Genomic DNA, 22,495 nt, shown 5'->3' on the forward strand with positions numbered 1-22,495 from the left:
TCTTTGACCTTTTCTTCCGCTTTCCTCTATCCTGCAGTGTTTTTCTCCCTAGATTCCTCCTTTCTCCGTTAATTTCTCTCTCAATTTCCTCCTCTTTTGTTCATCCTCATTCTCCCCTTCTTTTGCTCCTTTCATAAGCGTTTTTCTATGCTCCCCTCGTGTTTCCGAACATCACCCATTCTGCTTGGTCTGCATAGATCTCGTACGCTGTAAGACACGATAAAAACTTGATATTTAAGTTGTAGTTTAAGTGTAGTTGTCACTGATTAAACACAGAGCTTTAATAGGGAATAGAGGGGGCACCTGAGACCTGCAGGAGATCAGAGGAATGCTGCCGCTGACCAAAGCACGGACTCTGACTTAGCTGGGACAAAGTAAACCGCTGGAATTCCGAAACAATGACATGGAAGGTATGTGGCCGGCCCGGTGGCCGAGACATTTGTCCGGGAAAGAGGGTGAAGCGAGGCGTCTGTCTGCATTCCGGTTGTTTTCTTTCCGCAGGCCTATGGATACTCCGGTACATGAGGCAACTGGCTTCTTGTGCCTGTCAGGTATCTTTGGACGAGATCGTTCTGAGACTTCAGGAACAACAAGCGCTGACCGAGGAAGAGACCCGGCGGCTGCAGGAGTTCACGGCGACGCCAGCGCGTGCCGATGCCCTCGTGGATACGTTGGCGAAGAAGGGAAAGAGCTACCTGCAAGCCCTACAGAACTGCATAGAAAACAGTCATTCCTTCCTGTACCTGCGCATGCGGCACTATGGTGAGTGGCTTGGCTTTTGAAGGCCTTCTGTGGTTTTCCTTTAAATAAACTGCCATCGGTGTGAAACGCGTTAAGCAGATTTTCTGTTCTTGGAATGTTTTCTTTTGTACTATTTATCTTCTTTTTTGCTGTATATTTTTGAACTTTTGACGGATCCAAATAAAGGAATTATTCATTATTAGTTATGCGTTACTTCTTTATCCTCATGGAGGGCCGGCATTTCACCTTTTCACGGCTAATTGTAGTGTTCTCTACAGACCCGCTGGTCCTGACGCATTTGGAGAAGGTGGAGACCAAGGACCAGCACTCGCCATTGACCCAGCTTGACTCCCTGCTGATGGTGGAAGGTCTCACCGATGCCCAGCTTCAGGAACATGACTTCATCCAGCTGGAGCTAGGAGAGACGGGACGGGGAACCCCAAGGAAATTGTCTCTGGAGAAACTGCTGATGCCCCTCTCGCTGGTTACTCTGCCCCCTCGCGTTACTCTTACCCTGGGGGTAGCAGGAGCTGGTAAAAGCACCCTGGTCAGATTGTTTGTGGAGAGATGGATTCGGGGTGAAGTTTGCCCCAACATCACATGCGTGATGGCTGTGAACATCTGGGAACTGAACATCTATGACCGTCTCTCTGTGGAGCGACTGGTACGCCTCGCCTGCCCGCGTTATTCCGCCCCACCCGCCGGGTCTCTTCTTATTTTGGATGGCCTGGATGGGTTGCGGAATCCTTTGGATTTCTCGGAATCTATAGCATGTACTGACTCTAAGAAAGAGCTCCCCCCGGAATGTATAATAACCAATATCCTACGTGGGAACCTTTTGCCAGAGACCTCTGTTTGGGTGACATCGAGGCCAGGGGCCGCGGCCTGTATTCCGGGGGGGCTCGTGGACCGGATGACAGAGATCCCTGGGCTTGGGACCGGAGATATTGCAACGTTTTTGAGACGCCTACTACCAGGGAGCAATGGCTTAGCCCAGCGTGTCTGGGATCACCTGCAATCTCACCGCTCGTTACTGACATTGTGCTCCGTGCCCGGTTTATGCCACTTAATAGGGACCTCTCTAGGATATATGCTACTTACTCAGGACTCCCCATATCTGCCAGGAACATTGTCCGCTATCTACTCATGGTATCTGAAGGCTCAGCTAAGTGACAGAGAGGGCTCAGAACAACTTGGAAGTGTGCGGAGGATGGTGGGCAGTTTAGGAAGACTGGCCTTCAATGGCCTGGTCAGGAGACAGTCGGTTTTTTACGAGTCTGATCTGAAGTTTTGTGGCATCGAGACATCATTGACTCCCGGCGGCATCGCTTCCCGGCTACTGGTGTCCCAGAGCTCCCCTTCCTGCGTCTCCTACTGCTTCTCACACCGCTCATTGCAGGACTTTCTGGCCGCCATACATTACCACTCAGCTGCCAAACGAGCCATATTTGACCTCTTTGCCGATGGAGCGATGTCCTGGCCCAAACTGGGCTTCATGAGCCATTATAAAAGCGTTGTGCAGCGAGCTCTGCAGGCAGACGGTTTGCAGTTAGCCATCTTCCTGCGCTTTCTCTCCGGCCTCCTTTCTCCTCGGGTATTGAGGGACTTGTCCGGATGCCTCCCTGGTAAGGAGGAACCAGGTGGGTATCAGGGTCCGGCGGTGGAATACTTGCACAGCATCTTGTGCGCAGGAAAGGCTGTTTCCTCTGGAGCTGTGAACTTAGTGTATTGCCTCCAAGAGATGGGCAACACAGAACTGACGAGCGGGGTGGAGGAGGCGCTCAACAATGGGACACTCGGGGGGAAGATGAACATGCTGGGGTGCTGTGCTCTGGCGTTCCTTCTGCGAGCATCAAAAAGCTGTGCCCAGGAGATCAACCTTTCCCAATGCCTGACCTACAGCCTGGTGCAGATCCTCTTGCCCCAGTTGCAGTATTGCACCAACATCAGGTAAAGAGAGCAGCTGTCCGGCCATGGTACGATACATACAATCCTTCAACAAGATCATATTAAATAGCACACGTTATCGCCTAAAAGATTAATAATTGCAAAAACACATTTGCCAGAAGGCGGGCGGGCGATGCAGAGTTTGTGGGAGTTTTGCTAATCCCTTTAAGTGGCCGAGAGGACCTCCCTGATCTCCTGTTACTGCACGACTAAGGATGGACGTAGACATCTAGTAGAACAGAAATTCAACAAAGTTCTAGAACAGCCTTTAATATGTTCATTGCATTTTTTTCTTGCACTTCTAACCTCGTGGGTTAAGTGCAGTAACACGTTAGAGAAATACTCACTTTACTGTAAATAACTGTCTCCTCATCTGACCTAGAATGGAAAATAATCAGTTCAAAGATGATGTGATGGAACTCCTAGCCAGTGTTCTCCACAACAAAGACTGTGCCATCCAAAAACTCAGGTGACTACAAAGATATCTATCTATCTATCTATCTATTTATCTATCTATCTATCTATCCATCCATCCATCCATCCATCCATCCATCCATCTAATGTTTCTCCTAAATACTCTCCTGTCAGCCTGGCCGAAAACCGTCTCTTTAACCGCGGTGTGAAGGCCCTCAGCAGAGCTCTGATGGTGAATCGCACTCTTTCTTCGCTCGAGTAAGTCATGCCATTGATTGCGTCATTTATATTGTTCTTTTATGGATCTCAACCAATAATGAACCCCTTTCATGTCTCGCCGCAGCCTTCACGGGAATTGTATTGGCCCCAGCGGGGCCAGAGCTCTGGCAGAATGTCTGATGAACAATCAGGTGTTGGTCAACCTCAAGTTAGTATATTTCGATTTGCCCTTCATGTAGAAAGTCACCAGGCTTTATGGGCTGAATATCTCTTATTACATTCGATTCTTTGTTTCTACAGACACGGATAGCATAATAGCTTTCACTCCCATGGTGTCTCTGTTGAGTTCTGTCTGTTGGGTTTCTCGAGTTCTGTCCGCTTGGTCTTCACTGAGATCTCGCGTCTTGCTGTTTATTTGTATTTCTCTGTTTCGTAAATGTCTCAGTTCAAGGTCTTTCTGCCCTCGTCTCTCCAGCCCACTTGTTGGGCTCACACGCCGGAGCTCTTTGATGTTGGGATGTAGACTCCACGGAATGATATTAGAACTAGGAAGGTTTTACACCTTCATGGATCTTGGCCATTGTCTCTCTTACTTCAATACCTGCCTTTACTGTCTCACCTCCATCTCAGTCTCTTCCTTTCCAATGCCCCTCACATCTGTCTCGTTTGCAGTCTGCAGAACAATCAGATTAAGTCTGAGGGAGCCCAATATCTCTCTGAGTCTCTGTTGGTGAATCGGAAGCTGAAGGCCCTAAAGTGAGTATCGGTCTGCTACTGTGCTTGGTCGCATTGTTCAGGTATCAGATACGGGTTCCGTTCAGCACTTAGTCCGTGTGATTGGTGGATTCTCCTTTTGATACCGGCACAGTCCGTATTCCATGCGGAGTCAGGCATTGATATTCCTCTTTTATTCCCTCGTCTATTTCCTGGCAGCGTACAGAAGAATAAAATTAAGGCAGACGGCTCGGAGAGTCTAGCATTTTGCCTAAAACAGAACCAAGTTCTACAAGAGCTGTGGTGAGCATCCGACGTTATGTTCGATGATCCAGGGTTTGGCTGCAAACAGCGGGGTAGAATTTCAACAGCCTTCATGTCTAATAATGGTTAGACCAAGAGGTCCAGCAACCTTCTCTGACTTTTTGCTTGAAGACCATTGACAAGACCGCAGAGACTCTGTTAGGGACGAGAGTCGATGTGCAGTCCCACAGCCCCCTTGTTCATCATCTTATCAATTCTCTTATGCCTTTAATGCTTCCCAAACATGTTCATTAGTTTCCTAGCCCGACTCCACGCAAACCTGTCCAACCCGCACCCTCCTCGCCTGCCAGCACTCACAGGCTCCTCACCCACTAATGTCCCTTTTCTTTGCTGCAGGTTATCCGGTAACACTATAGGGGACGAAGGGGCAGCAGCTCTGGCCGAGGCCCTCACAGAAAACTCGAGCTTGAGGATCCTTGAGTAAGTCTGTCCTCACGGAACCATGACAGGTTTACAGATGGTCTGCTGAAGACGGGGTAAAGGGGAGGTCAGGGGAATAATGTCCTGCAAGATGGGGGGCAGAAGATAAACTCATAAAGATGGCCCTACTGTGGAGGACTTGCCAGTTCTCCCATGGTAGGAAGTTCCTCTTTGCTGGTCATCCCTTGGTGGGTATTAGCTCTTTACCAGTTTGCTCGTGGTGGGCAGCAGCTCTCTGCCGGTCCACCCGTGGTGGGCAGCAGCTCTCTGCCAGTCTGTCCGTGGTGGGCAGCAGCTCTCTGCCAGTCCGTCCGTGGTGTGCAATGGCTCGCTTGTTAGTGGTTGCCTGCGAGTCCTTTAGTAAATACAGGTTCCATGCAGGACTAGTTTGGCTGGGTAGCTCTCCTGTTTCTTTTAAGTATCTAAAAACATTTCTGTATTCAGTTTGCAGAGCAATTCAATCAGCAACTGTGGCCTGAGTCGTCTGACCGATGGCCTGAGCCACAACCACAGCCTGCGGCACCTCAAGTGAGTGATTAGCAGAAAAGATGTAAACTTTTTGAAATATATTTCCTAAACCCCTGATTTTCCGTATGCGACTTAAAGAAACCCTTACAATAGTAAATGATTTACGCCACATAAATAACTTCTGTTACCGGGTGCCGTTTTTACGACAATACACATTTTTTACGCAGTAATGCATTCGTTTCCTCCTCTTAATTTTTCTCCTCCAGCCTTCGGGAAAATTCCATCAGTATTGAAGGTTCTCTGGCCCTGGCAGAATCTCTTAAAAGAAACTGCACCCTGACACACTTGGAGTGAGTAGACATCCATGGAGACCACCAGGACTCAACTTACATCATTGTAGATGCATATTATTATTATTATTATTATTATATATTTTATTATTATTATTATTATTATTATTATATATTTTATTATTATTATTATTATTATATATTTTATTATTATTATTATATCTTTTATTATTATTATTATTATTATTATTATTAAATCTTTTATGATAATTATTATTATTATATATTTTATTATTATTATTATTATTATTATTATTATTATATATTTTATTATTATTATATCTTTTTTTATTATTATTATTGCATCTTTTATGATTATTATTATTAATATTATTATTATTATTATATATTTTATTATTATTATCATCTTTTATTTATATAGCGCCAACAGTTTACGCAGCGCTTAATACAATACATATATCCAAGGGGTCTGACAAGACGAGAATTGACAGACTAAGACAAACCGATACATTAGGTAGAGAGAGCCCGGCCCGCAAGCTTACAATCTAGAGGGAAATAGTAAATTTACAATGTGAAGCATTCTCATTGATAGCCTGATGGATCATCTAGACAAAGACAGGTAGCTCCATCCAGAGAATGGACATCCAACTTTACGATTCCTGTAACTATAGAAAGTATTGAAATCCCAGCTTTTGGTTATTTACATAAAATGCTGCAATCATCGTGTCCTTAGATAACACGCTGTTTATTTCCAAGTTTGTTTCAACAGAACAAGACGTCGCTTTATAAAACGTTCGGCTCTTCAGAATAAATAAATGTGCGTCTTGTTACTGTGAAGGTTACGACGATGTTACAGAAATCCGGACTTTACACACTATTTATTGAGAATGTACCGGTTGGTGACAGACGCTGATATATATGTAACAAAGATTGTTGATCTCCCCCACAGTCTGACTGCGAACCTTTTGCACGATGAGGGGGTTGAAGCTCTTGCAGGAACCTTAAAGGATAATCGGAGCCTGGAGTCCCTACAGTGAGTCCTCGCACACACATGCTTTTTCCGAGTACGGTTCATTCCGTGATCAGGCTTTCTTAAAATGTCATTCCTACATCCAAGTAAAACGTGGCTCATTCAGGTAAACCAATAAGAGCTCCAGTGGCAGGTGAGAGTTAATGTTGATAAATGCAAAGTTACGCATTTTGTAAAAAAAAAAAAAAAAAAAAAAATGGCTTGGGAATAATTGTAGAGAATGAATTTAGCGAAAGCGATCAATGTCAGGCAGCTGCTGTCAAGGCTGGTCAGATGTGGGCATGTAGGAAAAATGGGGTATTAGCTCAGTGATACAGGGGCAATACCCGACACTCTCTGATGACCCATTCGTTAATAGCACTGGAATTTTTACCTAAAGCAGCGAAAAGGGTTCTTAACAGTAAGAACAGTAAAGATGTGGAATTCACCAGCTGCAGACGTTGTGCTATCATCAGATTTTAAAAATGGAATTGCTTGTAAAAAATGGCCACACGTGCCCAGAGGCTTCTCATCAGTCTCATGTCTCTTTTCAGTCTCCAGTGGAACTTCTTGCGGGTCCGATCCGCTCGCTCTCTGGCTGGCGCTCTGCGGACCAACCGCTCCTTGCGTTATTTAGAGTAAGTAATTTATGGAATATGAAATTATTTGCTGCGGCACAGAAGATGGAGCCTTTAGTTGAAGTTGACTAAAGACTCAACCTTCTCTTGGACCAATAAGTATTATCTTGGATTATGTCAGATTATGTCCGGGTATAAAAATGAAAAGGAAGTTCTATATGTTTAAATATATATATATGCGTGTGTGTGATGTATGTATAGAGAGAGAGATCTCTTGATTGACTGTCAGGCACACGGGTGCTATGACTCTCTGTATTAGTTTGCAGGAGAATGCCCTTGGAGATGAAGGCGCCGCGGCTCTTTCTAACGCCCTGCGAGAGAACCCCACGCTCTCTGCTCTCTAGTAAGTGTTGGTTCAGGCGGCGTGTGATGAAGCCGGTCTGATGATCATACCCGGGAACTCGGGGTTTGACCTGAAGTTTCCCCTGGGTCTCCAGGCTGGTTTCTTCCTTTCCATGGGAGAGGGGCAGTGGTGGCTCATGCCCATTACCTACCGGCTGCCCTTAAGGCGAAATGTTTGATTTGATATTCGGGGACCTGGTGGGGTGCAGTAAGAGTTAAGAGGGGCATACTTCTTGTTCTCCCCTTAAGAGATAAAATTGGGGCTGTCTATGGGACCCAGTGACTGTAATTATGCCCGTCATTACACATGACCTACCTGAATATCCCAGAATTCCAGGCCATTTCGCCAGTTACTTATTATAAATAGCATTTGATTATATACCTTCCTGCACTGTGTGCTCTTTCTATTCAGTCTGCAGGGCACAGGCATCGGACCAAGCGGGGCCCATTCTCTGTCCGAGGCGCTGATGGTGAACAAAGGCCTGACGACCCTTGAGTAAGTCCCGGCTTAGAACATCACATTAACCAACAGAGAATCAAAACTACGAGTAAACACCGAGTAGATTGGTGAATAAACCCCAGCAAGTCTTGATGTTAGTTAAGAAAGTCCGGTAGGCTTGCAGCTGCCTAGGGCAGGCTCTCCCACCTCCACCAACCAACCTGCCCTGGAATCTGTTATGTTAATGGCATAAATATTTAACAAAAGCTCCTGTTAAACTGAAGCGTATTCCTTCCTTACAGCTTGCGCGGAAACAACATAGGCTTGCGGGGAGCCAAAGCTATAGCCGGGGCCTTAAGAGTTAACAGCAGCCTCCAGACTCTCAAGTACGTATATCTGCTGTTTATAGGGAAGGGGTGACTTCACACAATGGCGGACACGGGTTTGCTGGAAATGCCTCCAGCCCTGCGTGTGCTCCGGGCACTGATCGTCTTAAAGGGGCCGCTGTCTTAGCCCTACATGAAGCGGTGCTGAAATCAGACCCCTGATATCCTAACGCCGTCCTAAAGTGTGTGTGAGTGCGGACGAGCGGACGAGGAATCGGCTGGAAACATAACCTGCTGTCATTTCCATTTTTCAGCCTGCAGGAGAACTCCATAGGTCTGGATGGAGCTATTTGCCTCGCTAACGCCATGTCCGGCAACCGCTCCCTCACCTGTATCAGGTACTGATCCGCGTGTTACTGCGATCGGATGTATTTTACAAAAACAGATAAAGAACAAGTGTGTTTACCATTTAAATTATAACCTTCCTTCTTATTCAAACATATTGACCCCTATTGGCCCCAGCTGGACTGGCTGCTTGTCTACTAAAGTGGACACTAAATTTGTCCACTATAACAATCTACATAAGGTGGTTCTGGGGCACGTACTCCTTCTCCCAATACATATCTCAGCTCCATGTTACATTAGATTTGTATGGCCAGATACATTATCCCAAGTAATAAGTAGTTTATACATAGATTAACACTTTGATGCACATATGCATGGCTTCAAAATCTGTTTACTTATATTATGCTTGGGGTCGGACTGCTGCTCCCCCACATCAGTCTTAACAAAGGGTCATTATTTTTTTACTTTCAAATATTTTTTTATGTCTCTTTCAGTTTGCAGGGAAACAATATCGGTCAGTCTGGAGCCAAGGTGATCTCAGATACTATCAGAAGCGAAGCCCCGCACTGCAAAGTTGAAATATAAGGGATAAATACACCCTTATCTAAAGAACTATCCCGGAATTGGTGGGACAAACCGGAAGAGAAAAAGTGGGTGTCTGAAAAATGGAGGGGCCCTAACTAAATCAAGAGCACAAACCTAGAGATGGATACACGCCGGTGACATGGTGGGTAACAATGGACGGGCCAAGCCATCTTCAGCTACCACCCGACAGATTTTTCCTGGTGCAAATGTCTTTAAGCCTCTGATTTTTTGTATTTCCTCAACCCCTGACGATGTCTGGCCTAGAACTGGCGAAACTGACAAATAACTTATCCCAGGAGTAGTTACAAAAACATTTTTAATGCTCATTTCATTCGTAAAACGCTCATGATTTTCAATATTTGTGCTTATTATAAATAAACGAAAAACCCAGATATTTCTTTTAGCATGGATACTAATTACAGTAACAATCAGAAATGGTCATTGGTAATATGATGTCATTGAAATAGGAAAACGGGTGGGGTAAGAATGAGAAAACCCGGTGAAGACAGGTATAGATGTACGTCCATATAATAAAATGACAGCAAGGAAGTGTTGGGGGAACAAAATGTTTCAAGAAATAAAAGAAGAAAGTAAACTTTGCCAAGAAGATAAGCAACGTCTGATGTAAAAGTATGTTGTCTCACGTAGAAATGCTCTCTCCTGGCCAACAGCTCACCGGCTTGTCCCGCAAACAAGATATAATTGAATAGGAGGTCAGGTATTAATGAAGGAGGGATGAAATGTTTGGGAGGGATATGCCACCCTGTGTGTGGACCTTCTTTAGAAGTCATTGTCGCTTTCTGCGAGTGACTCTGGTTTTCTTGGGCGCCGGTTGGGTCTCCGAAGAGATATCTCTGTGCTATGATCTCTCACCCTCATGATGTCCTCATCATAGTCATCATCTTCATCGTCATCCTCATCATCGTCGTCCACGTCTATCTCGCTTTCATCAGAGTCATCCTGCAGGTGGGAAAGTGTTAATTTTCTGTGCCCTGTATCTGTAAACCAACTAGCACCCATTAGCCAAGCGCCAGACACATATAAAAATGGGTGACATTTGTGAAGTAAAGGATTCTAAGGGGTTATATGTGTGGTGGGGCCTTGATTACAGCATTCTAGAACAATAAGAGCAGCAGCCGACATCCGCTGGTCCCTGGGTATCAGTAATAAGGATCTAACACGAGTTCTGTAGTCCCAGTTGCTGAATAAATTATCCCCACGGTGGATCAACACATTTGGACAAGGAAAGGATTTCCTACAGACTGGGGGGGCATATACCAACCTGATTTTGACTGCCGTGAGGCATAGAGTTATGTATTATGGCAGGACTGGGACCCACCTCCACATGACGAGAGCGAGGAAATAAAAACAAGACATGGCATGTGTAGAAAAATATAAGATAAAACAAATATCCCTCCCCAAAGGAGCCAAGTTGCACAGGAGGATGGAGAAAAGCAAAAATGAATGACGTGGAAACAAGAAAAGCAACCCCAGCTTATACCCAATAAATAACTTTACAGAAGACACGGTCTAAACAATCCACGAGTTTCATTACTGTGTGTGGAATCTTTTCATTCTCACGATGCCCGCTGCCACTACCTACATATCCTCAGTATTTTGCATAAGAAATGTTTGATATGTGTTATATATGGCCTTAACATTCCAAACACTAAACCAGTTTTAACCACTGCAGGCCTAATTAGCCCAATTAACAGCAAAGGACTAAGATGTGCCTGTACTCGTTGATAATATAGTCCTTTATGGGGTCTCTCAATTTTTTGTTCTTGATCAGCTTTTAATATATAATTACATGCTCTGATGCTAAGCACTTACCTCATCCTCGCTCTCACCCCCTTGCATCGTGCCCACAATGTGTGCTCCTCTCCCTGCGAAGAACAAGTGAACGTTATCGCAGAGGACTGAAGCCGCTGAGGAAAACCCCAAATCTGTAACCAGATAACCGGCGCTGTAACCTCCCGTTACCTTGCAGAGCGAGGTTACGGCCGACACGGGCTTTCACTGGCAGCCTCTCTTCATCCTCCATATCTTCAGAGCCGTCATCATCCTGGATTTCACTGTCTGTGTCTTCATTGTTGTCTGAAATAATAAGAACGAACTCCATTACAAAGAGTCCGCATGTTTACGTGTGGACAGGGGGCTCTTTGTTCTTAAGGAAAGTATGAGCCTAGCTTGTCGGTGGTCTCCATGTGAGCAGATTCGCTGTGATGTGTTCTGGCTCCATAGACTTGAAGAAAAGTTAAAGGTTCGGTAAGGGCTGTTCATGGTGGAAATTAAGAATGCGTGGAAGGACACAGATAAAGTCTCCCCTCTTTGATGAGATCAGAAAATTTAAGCAGAGGGTAAACTACACGTTAAAAACGTCATGAGCAAGTGAGCCACCATTGACAGGTGAAACGTCCGTCTCTAGTACATACTTCCGGCCTTCTGCAGCCTGTTCTCCTCTTCTCTCAGCTTGTTCTGCATCAGACGCAGCGTGTTCTCAGCTTCCTGCATTAACAGAAGCAAGACAGACGGCCATACGCAGAATTATTATTTATCAGGACAGAAATAATTGCAGTGGATCACAACCAACTGTTATCGGCTTAATGGATCCGGCTTAACGCTCCTGTTTGTGCAATACTATGCATCCCTTGCTTGTCACACGCTATGCAATCTTTCACAGTACAGACAGTTAAGATATGAAATTTACATATTTATATTTTAGAATCCGTATCCTAATATAATTATACTGTGGCCTTTGAGATTTGTGGGAGTATAAGGGTTAATAAAATCTGAAAAAAAATGGAAAATTAATGAAATGCTTATGCATAGAATTTATAGTATGTTGATTGTGTCGCTCAGGGTGTGAAGGCTAAATTTGTTTGTTGATCTATGGATGAATAAATCAGTGGATCTGAGTGACAGCCTCATACTGAGAAGCTGGAATAAACTTTTTTTTCAGTGATGGGGGAAGCGGGAAGAAAAAAAACACTGGTTCTGCAGCAGGAAGTATATCAAGTATTAGATTAAATATGAAGTCAGTCTCACCTCAAAACGTTCTTGCTCTATACGGTGATGATCTTCTAGCTGCTGTTCCAGGTAACACAGGTTGCGATACTTTGCTACATAAACCTCATACTGTCTCTGCAGCTCTTCCTCGATCTTTTCATACTCATCCATAAAGGCTGGTCTGGAGAGGTGGACACAAACACAATTACAAAATCCCGCCAGAAAAATAAATGCCTGGCGGCTCAGAGACGGGAAAGGATTTGGCAGTGAAGGCCCTCCTCAATCCCATGCCCCTTACTGTATGTAAAGAGTGTCATGTCTTGGGAAGTAAGACAAGCCATTTGCTTTAGAGCCTTCATTCTTCCGATAAAAGGGAATTTACATCTATGTCATCACTATCTGGATATTAGTCTCCAGAGGTGATCTATAATGGAAGGCTCTGTACCTGTAGGTCAACATTTCAAACAGCAACATTATGGAGCCGATAAAAGATACAGGACATGCAAAACGGCTGGACACATTTCCAGTCTGCCTCCCAAACACCGCACATATTATACTTCCAATAACGGCTGATATAAGTTACCTGACGCTCTGCAAAGTTTGGAGTCGTTTCCGATTCCTCTCCAGCTCTTGCTTGCGCTTCTCAATTTTGGACTCCAGGTTCACCTGGTCAGATGAGGCTTTACTTAGAAAGTCCTTCATCTTCTGGACTTGCTCCTGGAATCATAAAAGAGAAAGCCATCTCAATGACAGTGATAGGCGAGGGAAGCATACCAGTGATCCACACCCCAAGTCTGAAAAGGTCCACCTTTTCAACTGGTTGAAAGAAGGCGACAGCGAACCATAGTTTGAAAGGACCATCCCATGCGGCCAACTAGAGGAACCACAAGCGCTTCATGAAAATGCTCCAGCAGAGCCACATTACTCTGCTTCTGCCAGCCTCCTCAGGGGTGATTCCTGATACAAATTGCCCAGCGGGGGCCCAATAGAACACCTACTCTCTCCATTCATGAAATACTTTTTGATTAAATATGTCACTATTTCTCCTATTTTTACGATGACAAGGAGTCCATCTATAGAGGGACCATGGCAGAAATATAATGAAGCCAGCACGTCAGCACTTATTAACCTTATCTGAGAAGTTATTACGGCATATGAAGAGGCTGCTCGGTGTTATTACAGAGAGGCCCAGTGATGTGTGATATTTCATGGGAAATTATAAAATGCTCTCGATGGACAGAAACTGACTGTCCGTGATAATTGAAGAAACACTACTAAGAAAGGTGTCCGAACTATTGATTAAGTAATTATTGAGAATGTAAAGGTTCAAAGGGTTGGGTGATGCGCAGTCCACTGGCACTGAAAGTGTTAAGAAAGGCAAGAGAAATTGCTTTCAGTAACGAGGCTAAATTTAGTGTCTTTGTTTAAGTTTTACATAGATCCATAGGGGTGGGAGCTGAATAGCGAGGAAACAAAGTGTTACAATCACATATGAACAGAAGCTTTTTACATTCAGCTTTATAGAGCCTAGGATGAAATAAACATTTATAATAATCAAATACTTCATCCCACGCACGCAGTCCCACCATGCGCTTCACAGCGGGCCAGCAACGCTTTATGAGCAGAAGAAGAGCCGTGGTTAGATCACTACGCTGACGAAGAACGTATTTTTGCACTCAAATCAAAGAATTAATTGTGAAAATCCTCGGGGAAACTTTCATTAATAAAGTTTGTAACGCGGAATAGCAGCAGCGGATTAAATAACGTATGACAAGCCCTTGCAGAATTATGGCATGTTGATAGCGTGTGTTGGTGAATTAGTAATTCGCGCTAACAGGAGGGGGGTCACGGCATCCAAAAGACATCCATCGAGACATTTGCTACTGAAGGATCGGGAGGCGCTTCCAATGATTTCTTGATCTGGTATGAAACAGTAATTAGTCCTAAAACTGTGTATTAAAATTAAACACATTATTATGTCACAGTGACATCACCGACTTTTACAGTAACTTCTCAGGAAGCTGAACCCCTGGTCATTTGTTCAGCATCATCGGGGGCTGTGGTGTGTTTTCTGTCCGGGTGGGACATTCTTTTTATAGTTAAACACTTTGCTAAGATCCATAATTTCCAGGATTGGCTCATTTGGCGGCTTTATGCTTTCCTATTAAAAATACAGTGTCTGGGGAGATTTGGTGTACCTGAGGCTGCCCATCACATTCGCAGGTCACAGACATCTTAAAGCTCTCCCTTTTCTGGGACAAATATGGAAGAATAGAGTGTCCAAAGAAAGTTTTGTATGCATGGCTTGCACATATCTATGGGTTTCATGCTAAGCTTTTTATCTCCAGGAATAGCAGGCGCTCCACTTCAATAGACGGAGGCACGGAAGAAGGAGATTTTGCATATTCCTGCATCGTTCTCGCGTTGTCCTTGCCATGATAATATAAGCGTATCCATTTTGCTAATGTTACCGGATGGAGGGTGAAGAGATCAGTTTGAGAAACCGACACACACACTACTTTACATTAGCTGCTTACAATGGTGGCTGTTTCCACTTCCACTTACCAGGACTTCTTTGATGGACGCCCTCAGGACCTTTTCTGCTTCATTTATCTCTAGAGGCCGAGCGATGGCTGCTGTTCTCAGCTCCTGAAGGACATATGCAAGGCTTGTTAATCTGATGAACATCAGTGCAGCAGAGAAATGCCCATCATATTTATTATAAATAAAGAGAATTCAGTGAAGCAAATATTCCAAAGAGCAATGTGAAGAACTTCAAAGAGCAATGTGAAGAACTTCAAAGAGCAATGTGAAGAACCTACATTTTGTGCAGGTCTATTAAAGGGACACTGCAGCCATCACACTGCAGCCATCACATCCATTTACCCAGTGCAGGTAAGTGCTTTATTTTTATTTTGTTTTCATTGTGAAGAACGCATATTAAAGTACTCACGGCGGGTTAGGGTTACTCGCAGAGCACCTTAATACGTATGGATTCTATAGTAGGGAGTCAGGGACGCTAAACTGTCCCTTTAACCCCTTAATGACAAAGCCCGTACATGTACGGGCTCAAAATGCATTGTTTTCAATGGGTTCAGGGACCGCCCATTGTCCTTAAGGGGTTAATGTGATATGGAGAGTATGATTTAAGTATTTACCAAATTGAAACATTTTGTTTTATTGTTTCATTTTCTCTTGATCGGCTCAAATATAGAAAAAAAAACCTACGTGCTACATTTGGGGTTTTTATTGCAAATATTGATTAATTAATAATTGAGAGGAACCACCATAAGCAGATAGGCGAACGAAGGCAACTTTGTGGAGGCTTTGCCATAGACCCCTATAAGCATTGGTCCCTACCCACCACCAACGCGGGGACGTTAATTACATGAATTTGGGTCCCCTAATTAAGTATGCGTCCAAGACTGAGTCTGAATCTTATCCTGTCTCACAAGTCAGATTAAGCAGACCACAAACCCCTACAGTTCCTTGGGGTACGCACCTCTTTCCCCCCATTCAAGCTAAACCCCCCCCCCCAAAATAATTATTATCTTAGTTCATGGATTTGGTGGATGTTACAGTAACTGGAAGCGGATACATCGTCAGACAGATGAAGCAATCACTTTGAAGACATTTCACGGGCTTTAGCTCCCGGCATTACATTTCGGAATAAAATGTTCTCCTTATCTACCTAATGTACTGTAAACGATCTGCATTCTAGGCTAGTCTGGAAATTAAGTGCTTCTCTGTTGGAGCGCAGCAGGCAATCGATGGGCTCCCACCAGTGCTTTTTTGTCATGCAGAAAGATGACAGGCGAGCGACGTGTGATGGGAAGAGTGAAGCTGTCATCGTAGGAGAACTCTGAGGAGCTCCGTCTTAGACATAAAGGGATAAACACGGGAGCTCCGTCTGCCTTCCCTGCATTATTACAGGATAGGAAAACAATTAACTGTTTTACAAGCAACGTTAGGAACAACCAGATGGCGATGAAAAGACCGAGAAGCTGCCTGGAGCTTCCTACACACGTGATCGGTAAACACGCATCGCTTGTGACGCGGAGATCGCTACATCATCTAATTAACCTCCTCCTTAACCACAAGAAAATCCGACAGGTCTAACATCATTAGGTGTGAAATCGTTTCATATATCAGAAACCGTTCTTCATGGGATCAAGAACACGCTCGTTATTCAGATATTCGCTGTCAGGTGCTGGGATCAAAATCTGCCAACCCACACAGGGACTATTTCTAATAAATTCTATTAATAATACTCCATACGGTCCAAAGAAGCAAAAGCGTGGATATCTTAACCCTGGATGAACTCACGTAATGTACACTATGGTTCAAAGGGGTCGCTTAGATGTTTTCATGAAAAATAAGGAGATTTCTAGCTCTAACATGATTGCAAAAGGGCCTTATTACCCCCTGAAAATACTCCATTAAAAATCAGCTGTTTCCAGCTACAATAATCATTTACACCATTAACCCCGTCTGTGCTGGCTTTCTGATCCATTTCACGTTATTTTAATGGACACAATGGAGAGATTAGCCAAGAGAGGCCCACGGGATTCTGGTTCATCTGTAAGAAATATAGATAAAAGATAAAAAGGAAATGTGTTCCATTGCAGGCGCAGGTAACGCGCAGCGCTCTGATTGGCTACAGTAACAGCAGGGGACCGTGTTTCTTCAGATGTCAACGGATGGCAGGTATGGTGAAAATTAAAGCCTGACAGCTATATGGCCCATTATTCAAAATTCCGGTTTGAAAGAAGCTCGCCGGGCTCTAGTTAATATATAGAACAGGAAAAAGAAATCACGGTAGGAAAGCCTTGTGCCCCCAACGCATTCCAATAATTAACCATATCTCTGAAACCCACGAGAAAGCTTCTCGACGTCCCTGAGATGTCGGTACCGCTGTACTATTTAAAACATGCGTGTGCGGGATTTTGGAGCTGCACAATCCATCACAGAGAAGAGCAGCTCATTAGGGGGTATGAGTAATGAGATCGCGGGGAGTGTGTGGCTGCCGCTGTATGCTGCCTTTTCATGTACCTTGTACCAGATACTTCACTAATTGTGTATTCCACGATCACTAATCAGTGTGCGTCCGGCCTTCCTTGCACTTTGGTAAGGGGTCTAAAGTCTTGACATGAAAATGCTGACTTGACACGTCATCAGAAAGCACAAAAACCTAGAAAGAGATACCTATTGGTGGCACAGATTTCCGTGGCACATTTCCAAAAGACCCTCTGGAAATTCTGATGACGTGGAAGCCATAAGGAATCCAGATTATATGTTGATACTTATGACAAATACACTTTAGGAGGAGCTCTGACGCTGGAAACCATATTCCCTAATGATATCCCAGGAGTATTTCTCTCTCATCCCAGGCAATGTGTACAATCCACGCTCAACTCTTCTTCAGATTTTGTATTTTCCTAACAGAACTGCAAACCATTAGGTATTTCAGGAGAAAAGAATGATTTATTGGTAACCCTACTTTTTAGTGGGATTGTTATTTTTCTGCGATATTATAAGTGATGGACAGAAAACATTAGAAAAGCATAATGGAATAAGAGTGGAGGAAAGAAGAAATAATAAGGTAAAAGGATCATGGAAGGGTGGATATGATGGATATTAAGTAGTTATCAAGGACACCCCCCTCCCAAAATCAAAAGGTAACAGTCAGGTGGAGGTGGAAGAAGATCCTTTCAAGAGATCAGAGTTTGAAGAACGCCATGAAAATTTTAATTAATGGCATCACCAAAACATACCGATATAAGCAAATTAACCAATGTAAAGAATCTTCAAATACGATGTCACAAATGGTGAAGCAAATAAAGAGCCTTTTTTCCCCCCACTTAATTTCAAGTCGTCAAATTTGTCAGTCAGTATATTTCTTACATTTTGTCAAAATATAATTATGAAAAACCTTCTAGTGTAACATAAAGCTCTTGGCAAACTCCACTTTGCAATGGCTTGGTCTGCAAAATCATCACTACTGTTAGTAGGGCAAGACGTGCGACCGAGACAGGTAAGTACAGATGCCCTCTTCGAGATTACTCAAAAAACGCTATAAATGCAATGGCACTATTTATTAATATTATTTTATTATTATTATTATTATTTATTCTCACACTTACTCTTAGGTCAGCCTCCCTGCCCAGCAGGTCGTACAGAGAAGCTCCTTTCAAGGTGATATCAGACCCAAGTTGTCTGGCCGTCTTCAAGTCAGAAATCTGAGGAGGGAGGGAAGTGGTGAGACCAAGAACTTTCAGGACTATCACCGACTATCACTCATATATAAAGCGAGCCCCACTCAGTTTAGAGATCCAATCAATTTATCACTTTGAAGGTGAAAGGATAAGGTGATAGGAGCACCAATTACCTTACCTGTAGAAAAAGGTATATTTTCATTTTCTTTTATAATCCAAATTCATTTTTTTGTGAATTGTTTCCATATCAGTACAATTTAAACAAACAAAAAACTTTACATTTGACTCTAATGGCACAACCTCCTTATATGATTTTATTATTATTACTACCCCTGTCCAACTCCATGCCTGGTCATGCAATACAATACCCCCCAACATACCAAATGGGCAAAGAGGGACACTTATGTTTTGGGGGATTTGGTTGTGTGGCCAGGGGAATGGGATTTAAAGAGACATTTTAAGTCACTTTGTAACCTATTGATGTTATTAAACTGGGGGGGTGTTTAGAAGAATAATGTGTTTCTGGTACACAGTTTACAAATCAATTTTCTGCTGGTTTAGCACACATTATTTTGACATTAGTGTAATATTCTGAGCTCCTAGGCACAGAGGCACGCAGGGATTTTGGCCCGAACAGAAACTGTCCTCCATGAACAGGGACACTTGGATATGTGATCATTAAACTATAGTTTAATAGACAAGAAGACATAACTTACCTTGGATCCCAAATCAAATTTGAAGGAGGTTGTTTCTTCCTCCTCGAGCTGAGTATTCTCCAAGCCTTTTGTTTTCATTGCATTGTACAGCACAGAGGTGATTTTCAGAAGCTCCTTTACGGCGTACCCATCCGCCTGGTAAAGCTTCTTGGTGTTCAGCTTAATATGTGCTTTAGTGGCCTGAAAAGTGCAAGAGAGGAAAAGGGTAGCACTACGTGTTAGGCTTTCTCTACAGAATTCAAAATGCTGCATTAGCCCCAAAGATGGTCTTTAAGAACCCAGAACAATTCAAAATGCTCTTGAAAGGACCTCTCAAGAGCTTGTTCAATGGGTCTAATGCTCAGCGGGACCCACAAGATACTGGTGCCTTTTTTTGGCTCTGCTATGAGAAGGTTCCCCTCATCATAGAGCACAAAAAAAACAAAGATTAAAAAAAACACATTAAATATATAAGAACTATATCTGAGCTATCGGCATTTAAATCCCTCTGGATACAGAACTGCTTGAAGAAGGCTGACATCAGCAAAAAAATTTATTGAGGAAAAAAAAAAATTGAGGAGATTTTATACAAATCTCAATCAATGAGAAAATCTTTGCAGAACAATAGGTCAGTTCCACGTGTTTAGTATCAAATCAATGTAAAATATCATTATTCTGAACACATCCAGACACTAACAAAGGGAGTTGATAAGTAACCACAACCACATGATTCTTGATATGTGATTAATGTAACAAAAAATAAAAGCATCTATTTCAATGTGTAATTTTGGTGTATATATAGCAAGCTTAACGCTTTCTGCATGCATCTTTCCTCCGGATTAACCACTACTTCCTCATCTCTACAGTGTTAAATGAGCTAAGAAATAAAAAATCTTCTGAACCAACCCACTGAGCTGCAGTCCACGGGCTCAGCATGCCCCTTGTAAAGCGCCACTGGGGCTTCTGCCCCTTCTGACCTGCTTCTTAAGTCCTGTTGCCCTAGGCCCTAACCGGCTGCTGCCCATGCTATGCACAAAGTGTTAAAAACAAGTGTTTTATACACTTTTTATAAACTTTTATCTCAGTAAAATGTTAACTGTTTTCATTAAAAATAAAGAACTATTTCCCTAGTACATAATTAGTTGGCTAATTGGAATCAGATTGACTGAGTCTCCTGGCACCCTAAAAAAGGTGAAATGGTGTAGGAGGTATGAAAACAGATGCTCTAGCTTCGTTGTTGCCCTTGGTAATGGTTCATCCAGGCTCTGTTTAATTACAAGCAGCATCAGATGGCAGCTGGACAGCAGAGGTGAGAGATGTGAGATATCCGCATATAAGTGAAATATCCAACAGATTCCCCTGGGGGGGGATTAACTGTTCAGTTAGTGCCAAGAGTACGGTACATTCTCCTTCCAATGAACACAAGGTGATCCAATTAGTGCCATTTCACTGAAATGACTGAAGCGTCGTGTTTGTATAACCCCTCGAGAACGGGGAATTATGTTATGGACTCCAAAACGGCTACACCAATTAACTCATTTTCTTACCATGAACTGAGCCACCGCCTTAATAAAGAAAACGCGGTCTTGTTCTGTGTCCACATCCACTGGGATATCGGTCTGAGGCTCGTATCTGTTACAGACACGAATGGTTACGGTTTATAATGAAATCAGGAAAAAGGTTAAACAGAAGTAAATGCTGTTATTGTAATGTAATGCAATTAATATAGAGCGACCAGCAAATATACGGATCAAGGGAGAAAATCGCTTAAAATCCCTTGACGCTGCCATCTTACCAACATCATAATGCCACAAAACATCCTAATTAAATGATGGTTAATTAGATTCTAATGGTGTTTGGGTCAAAGCTTTGGCGGTACATATTGCGGTATGACCAGTACCTCGAGATAATGGACATGCAGTCCAAACCTTGATTATACATCAAAGCACCTACGACCATCAAAACACAGGTAGAACATGTGTCTCAGCTCGTAAAGATCCCCCTATTGTGAATTTTTGTAGACAGTATGGAGCTTTATTTACCGTTTCACCAGCCAGATAAGCACCTCGGAGACCAAGGGAAAATTGGGAGTGCGGAAATTTTCCATGGAGATGAGTCGCGAGTATCCAAGCGCACGCATCATCTCGGTAAAATCTGCGTGGGAGAAACAGATCCGTGATCAAGTCAATGGGAGAACATTTTAAGTCATTATTTCTAACGCCAAATTTAGTTACAAAAGGGCTAAGGTCAGTAGAGAAGGAAGAACAGCACCTTTAATAAGTAAGGATTGAAGTACAACGCGTGCTGCGGATTAACACCTAATTTCTGTACTAGGAACCGAAAGGAAAAAAAGGGAAATACCTGAAAAATCAGTGCAGAAACAAGCAACACAATACACAAATACAGTGAAACTGTGGTGAAAAAACAAACAGTGTGACACGTATCATGACATCACTGAAGTATTACAACACATTTTTGAAGGACATAGCTTATTAATAGATAATTGGAGATATACCTCTAATCCGCCGAATGGTTAATTCATTGCTTTGCTATTCCCATAACTGGGCTATTAATGTTATGTCATAGTATGCAGACTGGTAGTGACATGCACGATGATGTCATTACTTTCAGATCTTATGTACTGGCATCACAATGACATCACAACATGACGACAGATGTACTGACAAAAGCGAGTGACATACAATGATGTCCCCTGTCATGATACAGAGCAAAATACACCAATAATGGGAATAATAAAGCAAACAATTGCCACTTTGGTAGTTTAGTTGTTTATTCACAATTATCTATTCCAGTGCTATGTGTCTGAGGGATTTATAAAGCTACGTAATACTTCAGTTATGTCACGATACGGGTTCTGGCCCAGACTCAGGTACGATAATGCGTTGTAATGGTCTTGGGCTGTTAGTTTTAGGTATGGGGGGGTTGTAAAGTCTCCTCAGTCGTTTAAACACTACAGAGGCACAGGGGGTATAAACTATGGCCTATTGGGGTAAATAGGACACAACCCTTACTTCTCAGGTCACGGTAAGACATGGTGCCGGTTCCCGTACAATCACGAGCAAGTCTTCTCAGTGTAGGCCGCTGTCAGGCAGAGGCGTTCAGTGTCATGGCAACCATCGGAACTACGGAAGCCCTGAGTAGCCAAAGCCGGAGAAACGAGAGGCTATGACGCATGCGCACCAACTGGCCGTACGCTTTGAAGCCAATGTGACGGGGTGGTGTGCGCATCTCTATTGCTGTCATATCCGCGATAGTTAATAACCGCTGTACTTGTATACACCCGGTACTTAAACAGTTAAAACAGCATCATTTG

The 22,495-nt window shown here is 43.3% G+C and overlaps 2 protein-coding genes across 2 annotated transcripts; one reads left to right on the top strand and one right to left on the bottom strand.

The window, feature by feature from the left end:
* The first annotated feature begins 286 nt into the window (after positions 1 to 286).
* On the top strand, positions 287 to 9,306 carry NLRC3 (NLR family CARD domain containing 3). The gene is made up of 18 exons (XM_053471768.1): positions 287 to 410; positions 502 to 762; positions 1,020 to 2,691; positions 3,071 to 3,157; positions 3,277 to 3,360; positions 3,446 to 3,529; positions 3,994 to 4,077; positions 4,255 to 4,338; positions 4,696 to 4,779; positions 5,224 to 5,307; positions 5,514 to 5,597; positions 6,508 to 6,591; positions 7,122 to 7,205; positions 7,465 to 7,548; positions 7,960 to 8,043; positions 8,289 to 8,372; positions 8,627 to 8,710; positions 9,152 to 9,306. The coding sequence occupies exons 1-18, from the start codon at positions 404 to 406 to the stop codon at positions 9,240 to 9,242; spliced, it is 3,210 nt and encodes a 1,069-aa protein (XP_053327743.1). The 5' UTR covers positions 287 to 403; the 3' UTR covers positions 9,243 to 9,306.
* A 330-nt stretch (positions 9,307 to 9,636) lies between these two features.
* On the bottom strand, positions 9,637 to 22,297 carry CLUAP1 (clusterin associated protein 1). Its single transcript, XM_053471769.1, has 12 exons — positions 22,194 to 22,297; positions 21,204 to 21,315; positions 20,709 to 20,793; positions 19,183 to 19,362; positions 18,395 to 18,490; positions 14,817 to 14,900; positions 12,835 to 12,968; positions 12,291 to 12,432; positions 11,678 to 11,750; positions 11,226 to 11,339; positions 11,076 to 11,128; positions 9,637 to 10,202 (listed from the first exon to the last, which is right to left on the bottom strand). Exons 1-12 carry the CDS (start codon positions 22,213 to 22,215, stop codon positions 10,023 to 10,025), a joined length of 1,275 nt encoding a protein of 424 aa, XP_053327744.1. The 5' UTR covers positions 22,216 to 22,297; the 3' UTR covers positions 9,637 to 10,022.
* Positions 22,298 to 22,495: the final 198 nt, after the last annotated feature.

The sequence above is a fragment of the Spea bombifrons genome, chromosome 7 (assembly GCF_027358695.1).
Source record: "Spea bombifrons isolate aSpeBom1 chromosome 7, aSpeBom1.2.pri, whole genome shotgun sequence".
In the NCBI taxonomy this organism is placed as follows: domain Eukaryota; kingdom Metazoa; phylum Chordata; class Amphibia; order Anura; family Pelobatidae; genus Spea; species Spea bombifrons.